This window comes from Ornithodoros turicata, chromosome 1 (genome assembly GCF_037126465.1).
Source record: "Ornithodoros turicata isolate Travis chromosome 1, ASM3712646v1, whole genome shotgun sequence".
Classification (NCBI taxonomy): Eukaryota; Metazoa; Arthropoda; class Arachnida; order Ixodida; family Argasidae; genus Ornithodoros; species Ornithodoros turicata.
In genome coordinates, this window is record NC_088201.1 from 66277243 (window position 1) to 66301506 (window position 24264).

The following is a 24264-nucleotide window of genomic DNA, read 5'->3' on the forward strand; positions in this document are numbered from 1 at the left end:
CTTAATGATACCAAGTCTAGGAACCAAACCCAGCCAAGAAAGGCAGCAAATTTTAGCAGCCGTGATAAAAATTTCCAAGATACACTGTTCCCAGGCTGAAGCGTTGCCTGTCATCATACATTACGTTGCAACATAAAACCAATGGCTTGAAAATATCTTAGTGTGTGGCAAATGCACAATTTCAAAAAACAAAAACAAAGTGTACACTAGAGAGGAAGATTATGGAAACAATAAGGCTGGAACAGTTTGCCCGTTTACCATACAAAATCACTGATACAAGGTGGGTCACTCCCTTCCAAACAATTCGGGTTTGAAAACAGAAAATAGAATAGGTGTTCCAGCTTCATAGAGCTGGTAATTTTCTCCCCCAATTCTGCTTGACAGGAACGGTCACTGACACATAGGTTGGTAAATTGACAAGTGATGACCATTATGGACACCGTCCCCCATCACATCACGGAGAATGATATGATGTTGGATGATGGACAATGATATGATGTTGAAGCTGAATGATTGGCTACTGTGATGTCGAAGTTTATGTTGAATGATGGGTTTTGATGTTGAAACCCAATGATGAATTTTGAAGCTGCATGAAGTCAAATGATGGTTTGTGATGTTGAGGTGTGAGCAAGGTCCATCATCAGGACCGGCGTCTACGGAGGGGGGGCACAAATTTCCCACTTGTCCCCCCCAAGATGAAAAGCAGACGCCGGCACTGTCCGTCATGATGTGATGTGGAATGAATTTCTAGATATGTGCCAACCTATGCACTGAAAGCAGCTGATGAGCAAGCAAGGTACTGATCACATGATAGTGGTAACTTTCATGTCACAAGCTATAATATATATTCAAGGGCTTTGCCGGCAAAAATTCCATGCTCTTCCTAGTTAACCTTAAAAACTATGCGAAACTCCCGTTTCACTCATATGTATGCGGCTCTGCGTCAAAGATAGTAAGCACAGCGCAGGCCTGACGTCTAGGATGACGTCACCGTAAGAATATTCCCCTTCAATGAATTACCTTCCAGACTAATTCACAAACAAGAACTCCAAGGCAACAATCGCTGCAGGGGAACCCCCTGAGGGACCTTGAGAGGCGGAGTCCCAAATCAGAAACTGAAAATTTACCGAAAAGGTACGCGCGCGGAAGACATGAAGTACTGCGCATGCGTAACCGGCTGAGATGCTGTAACGAACGTTTGGATTGCAGTGAGCGCGCGGAACAAGATATGCAACGAAGGCGTGGTTGGTAGGAAGGACACCACACCTCTCGAGAATTAGAAATGTATTTCCCCCCAATCATGCTTTACAATATTGCTGCTTTCCTCTGCGACAACGTCGTCATCGTCCGTCGCCAAACGGGGCGACGCAAGGCTGGGGTTGTGTAGAACCGCGTAGAACCATGTAGAACGCATTGGGCAACGGACGCAAGACGATAGTGTCATGCCATTTCTAAACTACGCATCTAGACGAGCACCCACATCCACAAGCACGGCAATCAGAGGAAAATAATGCGTGCCCTTTTCACGTGTGTTAGCAGACGAAAATCACATGTAGGTTACTTACCAGCAAGATGATACAGAAGTTGAACAATCCTCGGTAGTTTGTCCATCCTCGTGATCCGCTGAGCAGAGAATCCTGAGGTCTGTGGATTCTGCAAAGGATAGAACCGTCCTCATCATCCACGGGTCTGTTGTCAGCCATCGTTTCGTTTTGATCCATGCCTTCCAGCATGTACGCAACTTCTTGGCTCTGTGGGTGTCGTCTGTTTTTCCACAGATTTCTACTTCGAAAAGTTTCCAAGCGCTGAACAACGAGGGCGCCACACGCCCGTAGAATTCGTTTTTCTCGGTCGCGCGCTGCACCGCTACCGCTGAAAGATGAAAGTCACCGCGCCTCTGGTGCGCCGCGCGCGCGGCCCACTAGCGGGTAAGTGTTTGGGGTGCAAATGAACTTCTAAGAACTTTCAATGAAATTGACCGCAAAGTAGGAAATGTATTGGCGATTTAAGAAAATTGAGGATAGAGATGATTCAGTATTCAGCACAGTCCTCCTTTCTCATTTCACCTTACAATGCCTCCTGTACCTATGCAGACTCATTGAAAGACTCATTTTTTCATTGTCATTGAAAGAAGTTTCTTCAAATATGAATATGACAATGATCACTTCGATATATTCCACGTATTCATACATAATCGAGTACAGCTTCAACTTCGTAATCACACTAATAGAGCACCAAATCCTGTACACAGAGCGAAGGGCCCCAGTTTGGTAGCAAAGACAAACTCACAACAGTTAGGGCTTCTTCTTTTTCTTTTCTTTTTTTTTTTTTGCAACCTTGTGGAATACGCTGGCACACTTCGAACACTCCAAAGCAATTCCTTGGCAGAATCTCAACAGCTCGGTAGGAACTGGTTCCAAGCACACAGTTTAAGGGCGAAACGAAAATAATATCACAACATAATGTTTGATTGCGGCTTGCTTCTTGACGGGAATCTTCAAGGACTGAAGTGTGATTTTAAGCGCACATCTCAGAACTTTGACTTGCTCGTAATCGCTACGGTATTATTTCGTGCTGCAATTAATTAATAACTCGATCAATTTATTTGTTTCGTTTTGTCTGACTCGTTTTATGATCTTGGAAGGCGCAAGCTGGGTTCTCCATTTTCCTTAATATGTGCTACCCTACTAACCATGAAGTCACTGACAAAAACAGAGATCACTGAATCGTGATTATTATACGACGTCGTCAAGTCATTTTATGCAACACGAAAGAAGTATGACACGGCCTAACCCTGTAAAGAAAGATGTCGCACAGTCTCTACAAGCTCTCCCACGTGAAAGATAAACCTTGATGTTTTTACTCAGGAGGACACTTCATTGTTGTCAGTCATCATTATTACTATTTCTTCGATAGCAACCCAGGCAGCACAATGTACTGACAATCGAGTGCAAAAGGGGTGGACGGTGTCTTATCAATGTTATTTAGTTTCACCGGTCTGTTCAAGGCCTTACACCTACCCGTTCACCCCCATTGCACTCGACTTTCAGTACATTGTGCTGCTCGGGTAATTACCTTCCCGAAGCCGATTGCCGATATCGTGTGCTTACCACGAGATAACAGTCGAAGTTCGAATTAAGATGCACATATGCTCTAATAGTATATAAATGTAGAAATAAATAGAGATAAATGTATTTCGTAAATCCGCATCCGTAACTCAGCTCTTCGTTGCGCGGATGTGTACTGCAGTATTATGAATAGTAGCACATTTCGGTATCATACGTCCGAGAGTCACCATGGCTTGTCTCATCCTTTCAGGGAGTTCCATACGTGCATCATCCAACTATAGGTTTTCACCAATATGCAATATAACTTATATACGTAGTAGAACCTTATAGCGTGTTTTATAAAGTATCGCCATGAATGGTACTGCTTGCCGTGTCCATATCCCTTGTCCGTATAGTTATCATAGGTGGTGGTATCGCCGTTGTCGGCCTCTGAGGTGGACAACATCACGACTAACGCCGTGGGGGAAGGTGCGTCCTGGACCGACTATCAAATAGATTATATCAAATAGGTATCAAAGCGTAGTCTTGGCTGATGTAGCTAGCACGACTTCCACGAGCCAATGAAAGCACAACTTCGTATCACGTGGCTTTTCCTTGTTTTCTTCTTCTTTTTTTTTTTTTTTCGTACGAATTTCCAGACTTCAAAGCAAAAGAAATAAGTGATAACATTAGCGGTAAAATTGCGCCAGTATCGCAAACACTGCTAACCTCGGATTATAAAAAATGCCAATTGTGCCTCTTTCCACACTTGGCAACAGCTTTTGGTTTACGCCAGCGCAACAACACACGACTGATTTCATGCAGAGTCAGGCAGGGTGATCCGGTTGACCTCTCAGATTTTTTTTTTCGTTCTAATATATACTGAAGCCTAGTGATTAGGCAGTACATTGGCGGAGGAAATAGCTGAAAATATCTTATAATTTATATATATAATCTCCAAAAATGGCTATTTCGAGCAGTGCGCTTCGTCACAATTTTCAGGCCTCGTATCTTCGTAACCATTAAGGCTATGCGCAGTTAATGTTTTCCACACTTATTGTCTATGTGCTGCTGTACGGTTTGTTCTATCTTTCAGGTTCTTGGTTTTGCAGGTGTCTAGATAAAAAAATCGCAAAGTCGTCTCATTTGCAAAAAATCGCACTTTTTCGGCGCGTAATTGCTTTTTTGTAAATCTCAGAAAGTTAAGATGAGTGACACCGTTCTATTAGTATTTAAATGCTCTTTCCATTCGTATAAAACACGTTGTTGGAAAATCTCGGACATATTTCCTAACGCGCGTTTAGTGAGGGGTGGTAAGGCAAAAACGCGCAACTTCGGTAGCGTATTTTCCATATTTGCCCACTCGTGACGTGGTTCATATTCCTCATACATGTTGTTCATAACAAGGCCACATAGCGTAGTGAAAAAAAAATTATCTTCAGAAGTGGCTGAAGTTTATTTTCGGGCTTTCCGCGCACCCCTGCCGTGGTTGGTTCGTGACGGGCGGAGCGAGGGCGAACAGGGAATTTCGTCTTTTCGTGGTTTCATGTTACATTTGAGATAGTCAAGTTCTGATTATAAGGTATATTACGAAACAAAGTTCAAATATCAATACACAAAGACAGGAGATACGCTCCGTAGGTCGGCATGAACGTTGGCCATACGCGCAAAACACAAATTGAAAGCACGTACAGTCCTTGATTGATGACATACAGAAAGGGGACAAAGTTTAACAGTGGAAGGCTACTTTCCTCCATGCACTCTTCCAAGTTTTTGCCGGGTACACTTCGCCATTACCTACACAACGCCATGACCTGTTCATCCTGCTTTCCCCACACATGTCAGGACTGTATTCCAGGAACGCGCTGGAGGTGTTACCATCCTCGTTTTTTTAGTTGTACGAACGTTTGCGATGCCTTGCGCCGCCAGATGAAGCATCTGAATACTAGGCAGCTTCGCGTTTCTAATTACCTTATTTTCCGTACATCTCAGGTTGTGCAGTGTGGCACTGTGCTTAACTACGCCACCGACACCGTCGCATCCACTCTTCCCGTGTCCCGTTACAGGAAACACCCACTTTGCTACTAGGTATAGCTTTTGCTTCGTAGTTCTTAGCACCTGCAGTGCTTACCACCGTAGTCCGCACAGAACACACGGTATGCGCTATGAGCTCTGTTCATTGTACGCCCAAAGGAGCACTGAGAGTTGTGTTCTCACACACAGCAGCAATAGAATGTGTTCTGCTTAGATGAAGTAGCATGAAGACAACAGGAGCCACGGAAAGAGACGCCTTCTCCTCTTCTGTCGATCGCCTCTCCAATAACTACACGAAAAGCGGATTATGTTTCACTGCTTTATGGCACATTATCTCAGCCGCTCTGCACGAAATACGCAGATTCATAATTCGCACCTTGTGTGTGACCTTCGTCAAATTACAGCGCCATAAAACTCTACCGCGGCTCCGACACCGCGACATACATGTTGTTGTGATATTATTATGCAATTATTATGTAATTCTATTACAAAGGGGACGAAAAGCTCACCGGACAAAAGCTTACCGGGGGCGAACAAAAGCTCACCCGCGCCCGTCTCTTTTTAAAGTGGAATATTTATTTTCATGGTCATAAATACGTAAAACGTTCTCCTGACCTAACCTTGGTTAGTCTCGACGGGTGCATATTCTACATGAACTGACCCATTCCCCAACGTGTGAAATACATAAAAGGCTCTTTGGACCTAACCTCGGTCAGTCTCGACAGGTGCCAAAAGTCCACTTCCCTCCTCGGCAAACTCAAAGAATGAGACTTTGATTGACTTGTTCTAATGATTTTTATTGATGGCCAAGAATGTAATAAATAAAGCAGTTGCAAAATAAGAGGCAAGTAAAGCGGTGAGCTTTTGTCCGGAGAGCTTTTGTCCGCGCCCCCAGTTCCACAGGTGTCGTCTGCTTGAGTAGTCATATGGTTTGAGAAATCAAGAGATAACGGATGTAACATTGTCATCGCTGTTAAAAGTACGGCAATAAATTCCGAGTGATACTAATAGCCAGCCTTGGGTAGTAACAAAGTTACAAGAAACTTGCAACTTGTTACTTTCTGCAGCAACTATAGCTATTTTTCCACAGAAAATAAGTTGCAACTCTAACTGGTCAGCGCTTTTGGTTAAAGTAACTGCAAAATGTAACTAAGTTACTCAGGTATCGCAATGTTTTCCACGCGTCAGTTCCCCAGCCGCGTCGTTTTTGTCGAGTTCTTCAAATACCATGCCGTGTTTCGCAACCAGGTATTCCACGAATTTTGTCATCTCATACAGATTAGCTCCCACCGTGCTATTAGTACCTATGGGAAATCCCCTGTTTATAACACAGTATAAGTATGCTTGGTCAGTGCAAGCGTACAAAAGACAAGGTTTTTTTTTTATTTATTTTTTCTGAAAACTCTTAACTGTAAAGTACGAGGGGTGTTCAAGTCAAACCGGGACTTTTTATTTTTCACAGAAGTAATATGAACTTACAGGCGAGAAATTAGTTTTATTTTTCAATGTAATCTCCAGCTGCACTAATGCACTTGTCCCAGCGTTTCACGAGGGCTTGGATGCCAGCAGCGTAGAAATCCTTACCGGCGCGTAGCAGCCATGATCGGACCGCATTCTTGACCTCGTCGTCGCAGCTGAAGTGGCGGCCCCCAAGGAACGCCTTCAGTGGCCCGAAGAGATGGAAATCGCTGGGGGCGACGTCTGGACTGTAAGGGGGATGTGGCAGGCAACTCCCAGCCAAGTTCCTGTAAGGTGTGTGTCGTGAGATGCGCGGTATGCGGGCGTGCATTGTCCTGTAGGAGGAGGACTCCTTTGGTGACGAGGTCCGGCCGCTTTTGGTTCAGCGCCTTATGCACATCCCTGAGAACCTGGCAGTAATATGCACTACTGATCGCACTATATGCACTATTGATATCGAGACATGTTGTCCGTCGGTACTTAAGGATCATGCGCTCCACAAGTTAGATGTTCTCAGGAACTCTGGCACTGGGCTCTGAGTCGCCCCGGCCGGGATCGCCCTGCACTGATATACGGCCGTCTCGGAACCGTTTGCACCAGTCAAACGCTTTGCTGCGGCTAAGTGTATCGTGATCATACTGATCCTGAAGTCTTCTGTGAATTTCAGATGACTTTACTCCTTCATTCACGAGAAACTTCATGACAATTCGCTGTTCGATGTGCGCGCTAACCTCGTTGTCGGCCATCTTGTCCAGCACGTGTCTTCTGTTTTGCACAAACTCTGTACCACCACGTGGTGAACGTGGATGCCTGTCGCGTGTGAAAATGACGAAAAAGAAGTAGCGCCAGCCATTTGTACACTCAGGAGACAGGAAGTCCCTGTTTGACTTGAACACCCCTCGTAACTAACCCATGACTTCTGTTAGGACACTTGCAAAACGCTTAGCTTCCTTGGGGCGTGACTCCATACAAAACAAAAACAGCTGTATCCATCACATAGCCAAAAGGTCGCGCTGGGTCACGAGTGTACAAGAGCGCCCCAGCTAGTGACAACTTTGAAAACTTTTGTATAGTGGTTCGTAAGATGTACACGTCCTTGGGCGCTATCTTCGTTAACACTGTCCCTTCCTCTATTCCATATCGGTGCGTTTGTTTGCACCATGCGAAGCTATTTCGGTCTCAGTTAATAGTAGCACTACTACGATAAGGGAAGAAGCGGTTAAGGCTGCTGGCGATAATGACGGAATGTCGCGGCTGAAGGTCAGACTGGGGACATCTTTGGTGCAAACAAAGGAGGTAGAAACGGTTTCACTCTTGAACGCAGGTAAAACATATCGAGATGATAATGACAATTTAGGGAAGGCATATATTGCATAGATGCAACAGACGGTCGTTGTATTTCCAACTGTAGGATGGGACAAGCGCAATACTTGCCCACATCACGCATCAAAAATAGTACAGGCATGCACTATTTTGTCTCATTCCACAGCGATCATTAGAACGCCTATCTGAAAGGAGACGGCCGTTTCGAGCTTGTTGGCTCTCATCGGCAGAGCGTAGGTCGTTTCTGCCCGTGTGAACCTGCAATAATGGCAAATTCCACTGGTCCAACTGGAACGTGAAAATCAGCTGCAGGGCAAGAAAGCGCGACTCTGAGCGACCAAGGACCTCGATATTCCCGGTTGCCAAAACCCGTTCTCGACATACACGTTCTGGAAACAAGGATCAAGGAATCAAGGTATATATATAATAAATCCTTGATCTGAGAAAAACAGATACTCATGGATACCCATGAGTATCTGTTTCTCTGCGTGCAGCCATAGAAGCCATCTTAATCTGAGAGATAACTGAGATCATGAGCGACGCCACAGCGGTCGGTCTGTGGATTGCTTTTGCCCGCCTGAGGGTTCTTTAACGTGCGATGAGAGCTCATTACACGGCACCCCGTATTTAACGTCCCTCGCGGAAGACGGCGTGTCTAAGCAACCTGTACCCTGCCACCATGTTGCTGGCGTCCTCGGCCGGGTTCGAATCCGCGATCTCGGGATCAGAAGGCAAACACGCTACCGATCCCAATCTGCCGATTCCCAGTTCGCCGCATGCAGTTAAGCGGGTGATCTGTGAGGGGAAGGTCAATCCCTTTCGGAAAGCTGGGAAATGATACAGGAGCTTTTCCGCGAGTTGGGTATGGTGGAAAATGGCCTATAGATAGGAAACGTGCGAGAATCATGGAATCACTTAATGAACAGTGGCTGGAGAACTAGTAATGGTGCTGAAAGATGACATCCATGAATCACAATATCAATAGCAATATTTATGACGAAAACCCCGCGACTATAGGGAACGTAGCAGCACGTGCAGATAAGGTCACAGCTGGGGCGTTTAACAGGGAGACGATAAAGTTATCCAAGGCCAGAGTAACAAAGGGCGACGTCTCCGTATCAAACTTCTCTTGTGTGTGATCTTTCTTTCTACGTTCCCTGGTCTCGGGGTTTTTCGTATTGAATCCTTGCCACCAGCCCGCATGTCTTCTCAACCTTCTTTCATTGACGATATGCATGTGTGCTGTTTTGTAAATTGTTCGTTCAGAGTAAGCAAAATATGTCTTCGAGGCACTTCAGTTCGTTACATTTTCTGTGCATTCTTTTAAATATTTCAAAGATATTTTATGACGGCTCCTAGACCTAGAAGCCCCAAGCTCTGCGTCATTATCGTGAGAGGTCTCATCGTCGTAACGTTGTGCTTGGCTATGAGGATGATTTTAAGCCACATGCAGTCCATCGACCCCTCGGTTGCCTTCTTCATTGCGTGTCGCTGCAGTCGTCAGGAGGAATCACTGCTGCACCACCTTCGTCTCAACGTTGTCCGCACCCATTTCTTCTTTACAAAATGGAGGTGAGGATTTATTGGCAGAAAAAAAAGGACAAGGAAAGATAAAAAAGGGAAAGGTCAGCCATGCAGCACGCCGGCTTGCCATTCCCTAAAAAATAAAAATAATAAAAAATGGGCCAATCCAGCTCCCCCTTTGGTTTCCATCTGTGGCGAAGTGGCTGACATTCCTCATTATCTTCTGCACTGCCACTAGCATATTCCGCAACGGCAAGCCCTCCGTGGCCGTCAAATACAGCTTGAGTGCAACACAACGTCCGTGGTCACCCTCCATGGTCCCAGAGTCAGTAGCGACACTGAGTCACGCCGGCAAGCGAGACCGCCATCTTTGGTCCGGCCCGGCTGCGTCGCTTAGGAATGGGACGCCAATCACCCTCTTCTCCGCCGAAGAACAGCGCGCAGTCGAGCCATGTCGGGACCGATCAAACCGGTTTTGGATGGAGGGGACTCAACATGGACGGCCCATTCTTGGAAAGAGAAACCACGTGATACGATCGGCCCAATCGCGGACTCCGAACGGTGGCTCCAGCGCGGAAAAGGAATGCGATACCCTGTACCCTTATTTAGTGACTCTACATGGTCCAGTCCCTCGGCCTTGGGCCGTCACCGCAGCCCTGCTCCGCTTCCTGAAAGACTCTGACCTTGCGTCTGCCCTCTGACTGGGCTTTCTTGTGCCTGTGCTGCACTAACTGTTTTCTTAGCTTTTTTCCCCTTACTTTTCCCTTTTCCTTCTTTATCTTTTTTGTTTATTTTGAGTTTCTTTCTTTTCTGAAATAGCAAGCCAGCATTAGGCTGGCTGACAATTCCATTTTCTTTCTTTTCATTCTATTAAACATATCCCCCCCTCTGTAATAACTTATTAACCAATTACAGAGAAAGCGTAATGCTTGTCAAGGCAATGAAAAGCTCCATGACAGATGAACGTAGGTACGTACGTAACGACCCAACAATCGAATTGGTTGGTTGGCGGCGTGTCAGTTGCCGAGCTTTCTGCCTGCCGGTGCGGCGGACAGACGACAAGTTGCACTGGGAGGAAGGACCGGCGAGAGGGGGGCAGCCGTAGATGAAGCCCCGGCGCGCGGCCCAATGCACGATGGTTGCCAACACCAGGAGACGTGAAGAGGGGGGCCGTGCAGGAGCAGGACTCATCCGTAGTCATCCCTGGGGCTCGTAATTTCTCTCGCCGGCCCTGCTGGGAGGACAGTGCGCCCCGGGCCACCTTCACAGGGGACATTACCGACATCTGAGGAGAACCCAGGGAAAACACCCAGACAGCGCAACTGGGTGGCTTTAGCCACTAAAATCTAGATCTAGCATCCTTCTTAATTGCCAACATTACCAATCTTCTCGAACCGCCCCCTCTCTCCCTCTCAAAATTGATTGGTCCCTGCCCAAATGCTTTATTTATTCATGTCTTTGATTATGTTTTATTTCTTTATTTTTTGTTTTCTTTAGGGAATAGCAAGCCGGCGTGCTGCATGGCTGACGTTTTCCTTTAATCTTTCCTTCTCCTTCTTTTTTCTTTTGCTGGCAATAAATCCCTCCCCCCCAGCCCACCAACGCTGTGCCCTCAAAGCTCTTTTGACATTTTAGGACACCGTAGGACTTCGAACTTTATTGTCAAGGGACTCATTATTTCCTTCCCCACATCACCATCAGCAATCGGGTAGAGTATCGCCCCTGGCGATGAAACCCCCCATTCATCATCTTAAAAATAAAGTTGTTGTTGTTGTTGGTGGTGGTGGTGGTGGTGAAAGGGCTTGCCGTTGTCGGCCTCACGTATGTGGGCAACGTCACGACTGACGTTGTTGTTGTTGTTAGCCGCTAAGTCACGGTGGTAAATTCGGCGAATTGGGAATGAACATGTCGGTCATCCGGCCAGTCGAACAAGCACGTTTGGAAGTCAATGGGCTCTCTCCCGGACTTCAATGCATTCGGCGAGCTGGGATTCGGCAGATTGGGAGGACACGCCATTTAACCACTCAAACGCACGGGTATTCGATGTCTGTCCAAGTCGTTCTAGCGAACGAGACCCACATTTTAGCAGCCGTTAGGCTTAGCAGGGCGGACTCTCATTTTAATGTCCCGGTTAGTCTAAGTCATAGTCAGGTACCATTTATTAACGGTAGTTTATTTTCCAACGGGGATTTCGATCACACCCGATCTGAAACGGTCAGTGATTTCAAGGGTGTGTCAAACGTCAAAAGTGTGAGCCTCTTTTTTAAATGCGGTCGAAGCTCGGACAGTAGAGCTGGGGGGGGGGGGGGGGGGGGGGATATAGGTTTATTGCAAAACAAAACAAAAACAGTAGAGCTGTTCAAGTAGTCCACACATGCTAAAGTACTGAGTTCTGCTCATATCTGACAGCTCTCAAATCCCACACACAAGCAGCAGTATCAACGATGACTCTTGCAAAGAACGCAAAATATGTATGTGAGAAGAAGCAAAACATATGGAAAGCAATTTCACCAACAAGGCGTATGGAATCTTAGCAGAGCTCAAACCACTATTATATTTATTTACTTACGATTTTTTTACTACCAATACCGTACCAATATGTAGGGGGAAGGGAAAATACATGGCTGCCGACACTTCACCACCAGCAACAACAAAATTTTAAAAAAGACGTCGCTAGCGCAGTAAACACCTGAAATAGTCCTTCTGGAAGAAACGCAAAGTGGAATGTAATGCGGGCTGCGAATGTCAATACTACCGCCATTTCGGATCCATACGTTCTTGGCGTGGACTGGTGTATTGTTTGGGTGTTGAATATACTACATGATATTATTGTAGTGCGTGATTGGGGAGTATAGTTTCTTCCGTTGTTGCTGGAAGGTGGTCCGTTTGATGTGCTCACAGATCGGAGATATTCCCAATAGACGTCCGACAGGCGGTATTCTCGAACAATAACTGGGCTTTATTTACATAGTTATTTACATAACTATATACAAGACAATACTACAGCGACTGAATTCACGGGGCTTTCGCCTCGTCTTCATCAAATCGTTGCGGCTCCCACACCCGGATTTTCGTGTGTCCTCCGCTTAAAAGGTTGACATTTGTGACACAACCCCTGCCAGCAAACACCAATCCCAGAAGCCCGGTCCAAACATCTCCAAGTCATGGTTGGCCTAGTTTGACCTAGTTGGACTAGTTGGCCTAGCCTCAAACCAGGCACCTCCTAATTGTCCTAACCTCTTAACTACTCGGTATTTATGGGTAACGGACCAAGCTGTCAACCCGTGCACCATGCAACTTTGGACAGTGCATCTTCCTTGGCCCACTCTACTGATTTATTGCCAGCGAGCATCTGGTCGCGAAGACCCCCTGAGGTGTCAAGTGTCCCCCGTCCAACGTGCCTTCCCCGAGTCTATGTCGGGTGGCTATTCCACTGAGTTGGAAATGTACAATATTCGCGAGGTTTCTAAAAAGTACATGGGGCATGATGGATTTGTTACAAGGAATGTAAGGACTGCTACAAGTGTCACAGCCTGCACTTGTCGTTTCGAAATGAAATTGTAAAAAAAAAAAAAAAAGCTTGCATACAAAGATAATCGTGCTTCGTCGTTGTAGCGCTTGCGCAATGTCGACATTCGCCAAGAAAGGAAAGTCACCGTGATCTGTCTTGCACAAAAATCTTTCCCAGGTTACAAATGTCGGGGGATTTTATTACTATGGCTAATACTATTATTAACACTAGGCTGGGATAATTCGAGACATTATTTCTCATCAAACCAACAGTTGCTGTTGGGCCTATCGTGTTGTGTCTTTCCTATTTACCCAACAGCATACCGAGAGCTACCGTTGTTTGTGCCAATGACGCTTGATGGACAGCTGTCACCAAGAGCGAGAGGTCACTGGCAACAATGGCTGCGTAGAAGACGATATGATGCTCTATTTGCGTTTCCTTAACAATAACCATGAGGAAGCCAACTTGCACATCTGGAATAACTTACTAGCGAAGGCACCGAAACTGTTCCCAGGGCACGACCCTGAGTGCTGGAGGCGCATGCCTTTCGCCGTGCGGAAACATAAATCAGAGGGCCCATATCCTGTGGGCACCCAGCGTATATTCACATATTGCCTGCAGTCATGTTCAACCTAAAGTCGCCATTGCGGGCGCCCTCACGACAACATAGTGTCTGAAGCGTTTGAACCGTTGCATATGTGATTTCCTCGCGTCATACTAACACTTGACATTAACTTTAACATTAGCTTTTCATAGTTAATTGTTAATGAGAACACATAACTTAATACTGAGAATAGTTAACCCGCTCGGCCATGCCGCTGGTTGGACTTCCTACCGAGCGAAAAAAATACCAGCTTGGTCTTGAACCTGTGGGAACTGGGGTGTTATATATATATATATTATATGTTTCGAGTGTGCTTTGATACGATCGTCAATAAGCTTTACCTATAGCTGTGACGTGGTATATTAACGGTTAGTTTTTCCCTTCTCGTTACATACATACTTCACACATGGGTGACTGGAGCAGCCGGCTCCTCGATTGTATTTACCAAGATTTCTTTTTTTTTCTGTTTTTTTTTACACTTAAACTATCCCGATGTGGCAGGCATATCGTTGCAGCAAAATCGTAAACAACAACAGCAACAGATAAATTAATGATGATGAATGGGGGAATTCGCCGCATGAGACGCGGCTCACTACCCGAAGGCACAATGGACAGGATGAGATGTGTCCTGATGATGAGGTGATGAACGACGCTGAATAGGGGTCGATAGTTAGTGAGACATCAGCAGAACGCTAAGCAAAAACACAACAAAGTCAATTCAGTGATGCGTCTTCTCGCAATGCATTCGCTTACACAAGTTTCCTACATTCTTTTCCTCAATGTGACGTTGACCATTGTGTGCGTGGTTTTTTCTTTGCATTCGTACGACATACCAATCGAATATGCCGTGCCAGGACGGAATAAAGCTGCGATGAGGCATTGAAAAACCTTGAAAAAAAAAAAAAAGGAGAAGAAAAACTACCTACAAGGAGAAGAGAAGGCTTGACATCCGTCAATGTGCACGCTTTCATTTTCTCTTTCGATTACACTCTCGCGTTTTGAAGCTAAAGGAAGACATTACTTGTATTTTCGAGGTCTTGAAATTCTTGCTATTCTATCGTGTCCAAAGAATGCCATGTCCCACGTTACGATGCTGTTTGTCGTTACTTTTCTGCCGTGGAAGGGGGGGAGGAGGGGGTATGTTTATGAAAAAGTGAAAGGAGAAAAAAAAAGAAAGGTTATTGGTTAGGAAAGAAAAGGTTAACTTTAATGGAAATACCGGATGTGTGGAAAGAGAGAAATAAACCCGAAGTGGCATTGGCACACGTATCTCGTCACCCTTCTTTCCGGACGAACGTCCGATAGCACCCGACGACGCATTTTATGCGAGCTAGACGTACGGAACGTACGGGGGGGGGGGGGGGGGGGGGGGGGGGCTGAGCCCTGAACTTTCCCAGGGGGTGCCAGGCCCCTCCAAGAAGTCTACGCAGCTGGCACTCAAGATGGACCTTCCCAGGGATATTCTAAGAATCGCGTGATTCATGCGAGTGTTCATGAAAATCGTGTAAAAATATCCCCCCCCCCCCACAGCGCCACATACGGAATTCCCGACACACTGCCCGAACTCTGTGTATGAAAGCCCCCCCCCCCCCCTCGGCAGATCGAAATCTCCCCGCCTATGCACGGAAGAATCGTGGACATTAAAGGGGTTGCGACAGGTCATCCCAGGTTATTCCAGATCAACGTAACAAAACGGTTCTTTGCACCGATGTGAACCCGCATTGAAAGTTTCACAGCGAAGAGGGTAATAGAAGTGGCGGAAATGGGCACCGTGAATACAGAAACTCATGCGGCTCTGACATCACAGCCCTCGCCGCCGCCAGTGAAGCAGCGCACAAGAAGTCACGTGCTTACGGTTGCCAATGGGAATAGACGCAGCTCTGAGCTCTCTGACGTCTGCACTTTGTTCAGGAGTGTGTATTCGAGGGCTTGTATGGTATCTCCCTAAATACAACGCGTAGAAAAATTATTCTTTTTTTCCTAAGTGTTCTTGCATGCAGTACAATGCGTCCATGATGTAACGAACCACATCTATGAAAGGTAGAAATCCAGCGAACCGGTAGACCTGTAGTAACCGGCAGATGTGGTGACCTTCCCACATCTATGAATGTGTCCCAACCCCTTTAAACTCTGCGGAACAAAACAAGATGTAGCGATGAAAACTTGGGAGTTGGGGATAGGAAAGTTTATGAAATGGAAAGGGAGGCTCCCGTGCATTGGAGTAGGCTATACCTAGCTATACCTATGTCAACATGGCGGGCACCGGAAAGTCGTGTGCAGGAACCGCTAGGGGCGCTACCGTTGCAGCAACCGAAACGAAGTCCATATGGATACTCATTACTGTTATGCACCGGTAGCGCCCCTGGCTGTATCCACACAGCTCTATGGACACCACCATTTTGGCATATCGGTATAGCATATATTCTAATGTACGGAAGCTCCAGTTTCAGTCGCTATAATTATATTATTACGGAGAGTTTAATTTCCACGGTTATTCTGTAGCTTCAGCTCGCATAAATGCGTCGTCGTGAGCCACCGGAAGTTCGTCCCATAAACAGGTAACGAGCTACGTGTGCAAATGGCCACTTAAGTTTTTCTGCACACACTTTTTATTTTGCACGGTGGCTGTGGGTATCACAAGAAAGCTCGTAACAGTGTTCGTTTAGCTTTGTTTTGAGTCGGGACTGTCGCTTCCATGGAACACCCAGCCCGAGCAGCAAAATGTACTGAAAGTCGAGTGCAATAGGGGTGGACGGGTAGGTGGAAGGCCTTGAACACACTCGTGAAACTCAAGGACGTTGACAAGACACATAACGTCCACCCCTATTGCACTCGACTTTCAGTACATTGTGCTGCTTGGGAGGATGGCTGAATCAACCCATGGATACAGACCACTGTTGCGTTGTTCACGACCCTACATGCCTGGCTACGTGTTCTGAAAAGTTACTACCATGAAGCCCGGATGACGCGATACCCCTTCACATATCACCCGTCAGCCCGTTTGGCTGACTTTGCGGCTTTTTTTTTTTTTTTTCTTCTTTCTTTTCCTCTTCTAAAAAATATATTCCCCCAACATTCCCCAGGTTTCCAACGTTGTTGTTGACATTTATCAGACGGAGACAGCAGACAGTCGTCGTATCTCGTGGTATCAGCTGCGTTATCGCGTGTCGCACAGCTGCAGAAAAGTTAGGACTCCTCTGTCACCGTACATCTCTCCTCTATTGCTTATCTCGACTATTTTTGGAACAGCCTCTCCAAAGTTCATAAAGACGCGAGCATTTTGCCGTCGTCAACATTGTGGCAGTCGTAGTAACACCGAGTCAGTTGTAAACACAACGCGCTGAGCGCGCGCTGTTTTTTGTGGTTTCGAGTCCGGGAGAGTTTCAAGAGACCTCTTCGAAACCCCGGAAAACGACAATCCTTAACTGAATGAGAGGATTCTAAACGGTCAGCACGTGGCCAGCGATCCCGCTCTTCTATTTTCCACTCCGTTCGGCCATTTCCATCAGTGACCACCAGTGAAAAAAAGAACATAAAGCACAGAGAAGGTCGATCAGTGGCGTCATATTAACAGAACCACGCTTTCTGTGGGCTGCCGAATCCGGCCTCTGGCTGGAGTCTCCCAGATGACATCTGGTTACAATAATGACGCAACGGATATGTTATCAACCATTCTGTAAGAGAGAGAGATGAAACAGAAGTCGTCACAGCTACTTCACCATTTCTGAATGCTTGGATAATCCTGGCCCTAAGCCCACAGCCCCAACTAAAATGTATGCATCCACGCTTTTCTAGTTTTAAATGCCTTTTAGTACCGCGAAGCACCTATGGCTGTGAGCTCTGTACAGATGGAGAAGAGACTGCAGGAAGGAGCTGGAGATGGGGGGCGGGGGTAGTGCGCATGTGTGGAGGTGCAAGCGCTCTGTGTTGTGTGTATACGTGTTTGTCTCGTGGTCGTCGTTTTAGCGCTCCTAGCCCTATGGAAGACATATACCAACAAGCCCAAAATTGCATCCTCGACTGACTGCTGGGAAAACTGTTCCGAAGTCTGTATGAAAAGTCTGCCGGAAAGCCCAGGGAAAAACTCACACAGCACAGCCGCTAATGGGTTCGATCCTACCACCTTTCTTGTCTTCAGCACGGCCTCGAATCGAAGCCGTGCCAGCCAGCAAATGCTATGCCAACTGGACCACGCTTTTCGCTACGACTAACGTATGTGCTGTTTTCCGCGAACTGGTGGACGAAAAAAGAAATACTGAAGGCCAGAATAATTTATCCAACTTTAAACTTTAAAGTAGCACAGAAGTCATTTTAACATCCTGTTTTCTTTCTGTACAAGTGTTAAGTAGGCCAGTAAAATGCACCATGAGAAGTAATTCGCCACACAGAGTCACAATTATCGAAGAAATTGAATTTAAAGTACGCCACTAAAAGCAACCCTGCCCAACGGTGCTGGAGAGCAGTACAAGCCTGTGACCTTGCGATGACGCTACACCGTCCGCTCTCGCTGATTGGTTTAGAGTATCGTCTGCTAGTCAGCTGTTCAGGGCTCTGAAGAAGCATTGCAGGCAGGGACAATGAAATCCGCCATGCACACGGTCACCCTTTCAATAGACCTATCCCTGTTCACAAATAAATGACGTCAGATGGTATAACAGCGCCGCCAACTTGGTAGACTGGAGCTACTAAAAATCAATAAGTCACAAGAAAGCCACATTTAAATGTAGTTTTTCATATTGTAAGGTTTTTACGCAATTCCGTGCATATTATTAGTTGTATGGCCCTGTTCTGCGCCATTCTACGGGTAACCCTATCTTTTCGGTAGCCCTTTCTAAAGATGGCTACCGGGCTTTTCCATCTTCAAGAGCCTGAAGGGCACGAGTTTCTCTCGGAGTGCACGTGGTGTCTCTCATAGACTCACTTCACTGCCTGACGTCATAGAGATGCGGCGGCGCTGCTGTCCTGTTTCGTGAGCAAAAATTTATCGGTCATCGAGTCACTGGGTGTTTTCAAAGTGGTGCAGCTGTTGGGTGTGGTGCGCGGCACAGAAAGGCCAAACACGCCATACACACCACGTGGTTTCCCACTCCCTTTTGCCCACCAGTGACATCTGCTCTGTGCGCATGCGCAAATACGCCCTCTTGTTTACAAATAGAAGTGGGTCTATACAAAGCAAGCGCCAACTAAGTCGTAATAACAAACCACATTCCGCATAGGATTACGACGTTGACATTCGAGACCATACAACAACCCTCCTCCGGTGGAGCCTTCTTTTCTTTCCGCGGTGGACCGGGAACATGAATGAATACACCAAAGCGACTAAAACGTGACCTTATTTGTGTGTACCACTAAACAATGAAGCGACCCTTGACCTTCGTGAAGGCATATGGCTTTGTGAAACCGGCTGTTTCGGTTTCGCTATGTCTACCAACGTCATGATTACGTCACGGTGAGCTTTCTTCCGTAGAGGTCTATTCCTAATCTCCCCCTAGGGAACAGGTTTACTGACTACAAAAGGAGAAAGCCCTCGCACACAAAAAGTAAAAGACAGGCGCTGACCTCGACTGACCGCGCAGACGGTATGACTTCATTGGTCGTCCTTCTCCTTCTTGTTCACCCCGGGAGGCGAGTCGAGAGTGAACAAGTGCGCCTGGGTTTGTGTATGTTTCTTTCTTTCTTCTTTTTTTTTCTGAGGAAAAGGCTGCATGCATCAAAACTAGGGGTGGGCCAACCGAATCCTCGAATCCTAGGCAGGGATTCGAGATCCGGGAATCCGAATGCCAGTGCCCAAAAAAGCGAATCTTTCGAATCCACCAACCACGTTTTGTTTGTTTCTTTTTAAAATTGGCGCCTCTGGAGTCCATCGAAAGCCTGATTGGCCGGAGGCCGTTTTCTTGCTTGTTTGTTTACATTAATCTGGACTGAGAGTTCAAGCAGGAACTCTCATTACAAGTTTAAAAGTAACATGGTTTTGCTTGTGATCGTTTCTTAGTTTTGAAAGAATTCAGACTCGAGAGTTTATGTATTTCCTGTAGTCGATTAACAACATGTTAAATAAATTACATTTAGGAAGAAGTATACGAGTATGTTTCCTCCTGCAAGTCAACTATTATTTAATTTGTTTTTCATTAAACATATATATCAAATTCTGCTTCAAAACACTTTTCAGTGGAAGTGTTTCTCCCCTGGCATTTTAAACTCTGTTTTTAAGATATAAATAATATTTTTAATATTTTGGATGGCACTCCGTACCCCTTTAAGAGCTCCCTAGCAAACATCAGTAAGTAGGACACAAACTTATGCTTGCTAATGCCTACGTCACTCTAAAATAGGGGCTGGACGCTCACATGAGGTTCGTTTTTCTCGTTTATTTCGAAAGCTACGAGGCTTTGCTGAATGAACCTTGGTACACCTCCCCTTTTTTTTATTCTTCTTCTTCTATCGGTCGTCATCATCATCATCAAGTTTGGTACACAGCACCTACACATATCTCACAGTCAGACATATTTTGAATCTCATGACTAGCGGACATGTAGCAACTGAAGATTGCTGAATATTACGACGTGATTTCCCTTATTCACCAGGTTCGCTTAACTCATTCGTGAACACAATGAACATTCGTAGCGGTATCCTCTAGCGGTGCCTCGAGCTCTCTCTGCAAGCGCGGGCTAATCCAGAAGGGGTGGTATGGCCAGGATGGCACTCCCTAACATATATTCTGTCCTTCTTCGTAAGTGTCTAGTTATTTAATATTCTTTGCATATAGAGCATAATACATTCTGTCGTAATTATTACCATAATGACAATAGTCATACTGCATATGTCATACGCTGTCGCCTCTACATACGTAAGGAATAGCGTTGGTGGTTCTGTGCACGCGCAAGACATAAACAAAGCTTTGCTCGTTGCGCAGGACCACCACGTTATCCCTTACGTACGCGAAGGCGACAGCGTACGATATACTAAAACTCACTAATAATGGGAGCGGACGGGAGTCTCCCCTGCATTTATGAGAAATACTTCATGCGAATTATCCGTTTACGTAGCAGCAACATGGGCTTCCCCCATGATATGAAAGGAGCAATTAAAGGAACGCAAGCGGACGACGCGGACGACTTAGCAAAGCGTCTGTGTTTTATCTTCGCTCCAGGTAAACGTAATGCTTTTCCCTTTTAACGGCCACTGAACATGTACGTAAGGCATTCTGCGTAAGAAAGGGTGATTATTTTAAGGTAGACGTTAATCTAAATGTTGTTTACCGACCAAGTGTGCCTCAACGAAGCAGCCCGCGTGTTGCAAAATGCTTCCTCGTTATTTAATTCCTCTTGCCGTAACGGTGGAACGGTGCAAAATTCGCCAGATACGCACGCAAGCATATGTGCCTCAAACGGTTAAGAAATACTGCCAGAAGGCACGTCACGGAAAAACAATTTGTTGTAGAGCTGGGAAAACTTGGAAGTCGCCTCATGCCGTTGCATCTACTCCGATTCTCTTTGTTTTACGTTTGCAACGAAAGAGAAATTACATACTATTCAATGCGGTAAGCGAAATAGACAACGATGACAGCCAGCGAATGAACGCCAACTGAAGCCCGCCGCCATTGTGCGGGTTCTCCCGCTTCTACCGGGAGGCATCGCAGCGAGGTATTTTCCCTCGAACTGAAAGAAGCAGGAAAACCAGGAGGGGACCGTTTTCTTTGCTGTGGCTCGCTGTGGCCTTGATAAAGGAGTTGGCTCATACAACGGGCGAAGGGTGGGCTCTCACACACCGGGAAGGCATTGGCACTGCTTCGGCACGCACTACAAAATTCTTCCGGGCGCTGAATACTTTTGTCGCGTTCCAAGTGGCACCTCAAATATGCACCACGTAATCCCGATCGTAGCTGCAGTTCATTGAAAATTGAGAGCGCCTCTAATACTAATTTATTATTTTTGGCGAGAGCTTCTCTTTGGAATCACTTCTGAACTGCATGTTACCAGCCCCATTTCTGTCTCTGTGACTTACTTCTCTTCAGTAACTTTTTCGTGCAATTTTTAATGAAATCGATTTTCGCCGGTTTTCATGGTCACTTGTTGGGAACGGATAACTTGCGCAAGTGCAGAGTGAACGAAGTACCATCGACTATTACAATAGGGATCGAGTACACCCCAACTTGATGTGATGTGTGTGATGTGATCAAGAAAAAAATGGGATGTGAGTTTCGACGAAGTCTAACTGGCTACCCCAGTACACTTACACAAACAGATGATGAGATGATGAAAAAACAGAGATGATGTCCAGAGAGAACAGATATGGTAATGGAGTTCAACGTGTAGTTCAAAAGTTTCGACCAAGTGAGGGTAAAACTTCGGAATTGCTGGGGGCCCACATAGGACACATCACACATTCAGGGTGTCATAGGATATCCATAAGCTCGGTTGCATGCAGAAAGTCTTCAACTGCCCTTAGCGCCTTGTCGGACGACAGAGGACCTCACAGCTTCGTGATGTCGAAGGTTCGGGAGTCCACACGAGAGAGGCTTGTCTCTAATGCCCTTGGAGCATCAACGTATTTCTGACACCTGAGAAGGATGTGTTCTACATCCTCTAGAACGCCACACTCACTACAGTTCACTTGTTTTATTCGTAACGAATGCTTTGTCTTCTCCATACTAGAGTGCAGCTGTTTCGATCGCGTTCATACAGACGTGGACATTTTACGTGGAAACTATCTTACGCGGATATGGCTGAAAATCGTATTTCATTACAGACAGTCAGTCACTACCCTGCTTTTCGTACAGAACAGTGTCCATACGCGCGTAGGCAGTTCGATATCGATACCGGCGTCGATACGTGCTGCCAGGATTTGTGATCGACACAGACGTCGTGGTGTATTACTCTTCTTTTCTTCCTTCAAGAAACATTCTCACTCCGCACGCCCGGCGGAATAAAAAAAAAGACATTGCAAACAGAACATGCCTGGAGAACTAAGCACGGTTTTATTAGCTCATACTCTCGCACATACCCATTTTTTTCTTTCTTTCAATCAATCAATCAATCATACTCTCGCGTGCCGAAGATACGCACATCTGTGTACACAAAGCTGATGATGAGAAGAAGGGAAAAAAAAAAAAAAGACGACGACGAAAGTCCTAGCAATGTCGGACTGGCCAGTCCAGTCCATCTACACTACAGGGTTAGTCTAGCAAACGTCACACATTTTTATCGCATCGGAAAAATAGAAGACGTGGTTTATCCAACCTCAAACTTTGCGTACTGGCAGCCATTTGTCTGAAGTTTTGTTGGAATTTTTTGTGAACGTTATGGTCCTCTAGAAGAACAATTAAAAGTCAAGCGAAATTCCACTCTATGCATTTTCTATGGCCTATCTCACTCACAAGCCGCCATTTTCTCCTATGTGCGCTTCATTTTCATTGCGCCACACACAGGTGGCACCAGTATACAGAACAAGACTGGAACAAGAGGATTGGTGCATAACATCAGAATCGGCATGTAACATCGTTGTAGGCAGCGCGACCTGTGTGAAGTGATATGTGAAGCTGACACAAGAAAAAATGGCGGTGTTTGTGCGGAATAGGCCATTGAAAATGCATGGGGCGAGATTTTGTTTGATTTTTAATTTTCTTTCTACATGACCATATCACTTACAAAAAATTTGAATGAAACTTCAGACAAGTGGCTATCAGCCTACAAAGTTTTGGATGGGCCAAACCCAGTCTTCTATTTTTATAGTACGATCAAAATGTGTAACGTTTGCTAGAATAACCCTGTAGATTAATCAAGAAAATGAGAAAAGAAAAGTAGAAAGGACGAGGGAAGTAGTAGTAGCAGGGGAGGGTGAAAGTTCAACCGACGGGAATCACCAGGGGAAAACGCTTGCCAAGTACCCGCACACACTTAAATAGGGAAAGGCACAAAATGGCTATCATTCGCGATTCTTATATAGTTCCTTCCTTTGTATTCCTATAGTAGTTGCAATATTCCAGTAATATATTACTGGAATATACAATCATGTCTTATTATCCGGACACCTCGGTAGTCTCTCCCCACATCGTCCGGATAACGAATTTTTTTAAGAGAATCAAGCCAATCTGGCACACGTTATTTTAGGAGGTATTCGAAAGTGGTTGTTTCAAGTTGCCGGGCGTCTCTGAGACGTGTGACAGAAGCCCGGCTGACACTCTGCATGATCTCTCTTTCCTCCAGAATGTCGTAGATCGTGGGTGTTCCGACGTCAGCACCCAGCGCGTCTTTAGCGCAGGCTTGAAGGCCAGAACACATTCCCTGGGCCTGTCTAGCCGACACCCGCACATCGACTTATTGTGCCCTGTCCCCATGTGGAACATGGACACCTCTCGCGCTTCACCGGAGCCATTTCGACTGTCTGTCCACACTAGTGACAGATTTCTAAGCAAAAAGGGGTCAAGGAGTATACCAGAAGGCTCCAGGGAAGGTGACGTAGCTTCGGCACAGTGCCGACGCCAGCAAATGCTAAGGACGGAGGACACTGACAACTATTTCCGGATAAGCGAATCAGAGTGACACTAGTTCTGAAACATTGCTTCCAGGACTGCATGTCCGAATACGGATAACGAATTCCGGTTAACTGAATACAAAACTAATGATTGCAACAAGCTCGTTCCCGATCAAGCAGACCGAACAACGAGACATGACATGTAACAACACATCATACACTTCCAAGTGACATTTTTTGCGAGGGAAACCGGTTTCATCCTGACACAGTCCTAATAACTTGGCGCATAA

The 24264-nt window shown here is 45.9% G+C and overlaps 1 protein-coding gene across 1 annotated transcript in view; it reads right to left on the reverse strand.

The window, feature by feature from the left end:
• LOC135378350 (diacylglycerol O-acyltransferase 1-like) overlaps nt 1–24264 on the reverse strand; it is a 99960-nt gene that overhangs the window by 19475 nt on the left and 56221 nt on the right. Inside the window, exon 2 of the mRNA XM_064611365.1 lies at nt 1566–1653. Coding sequence (XP_064467435.1) covers nt 1566–1653 — 88 coding nt within the window. The remainder of the gene's footprint in view (nt 1–1565; nt 1654–24264) is intronic.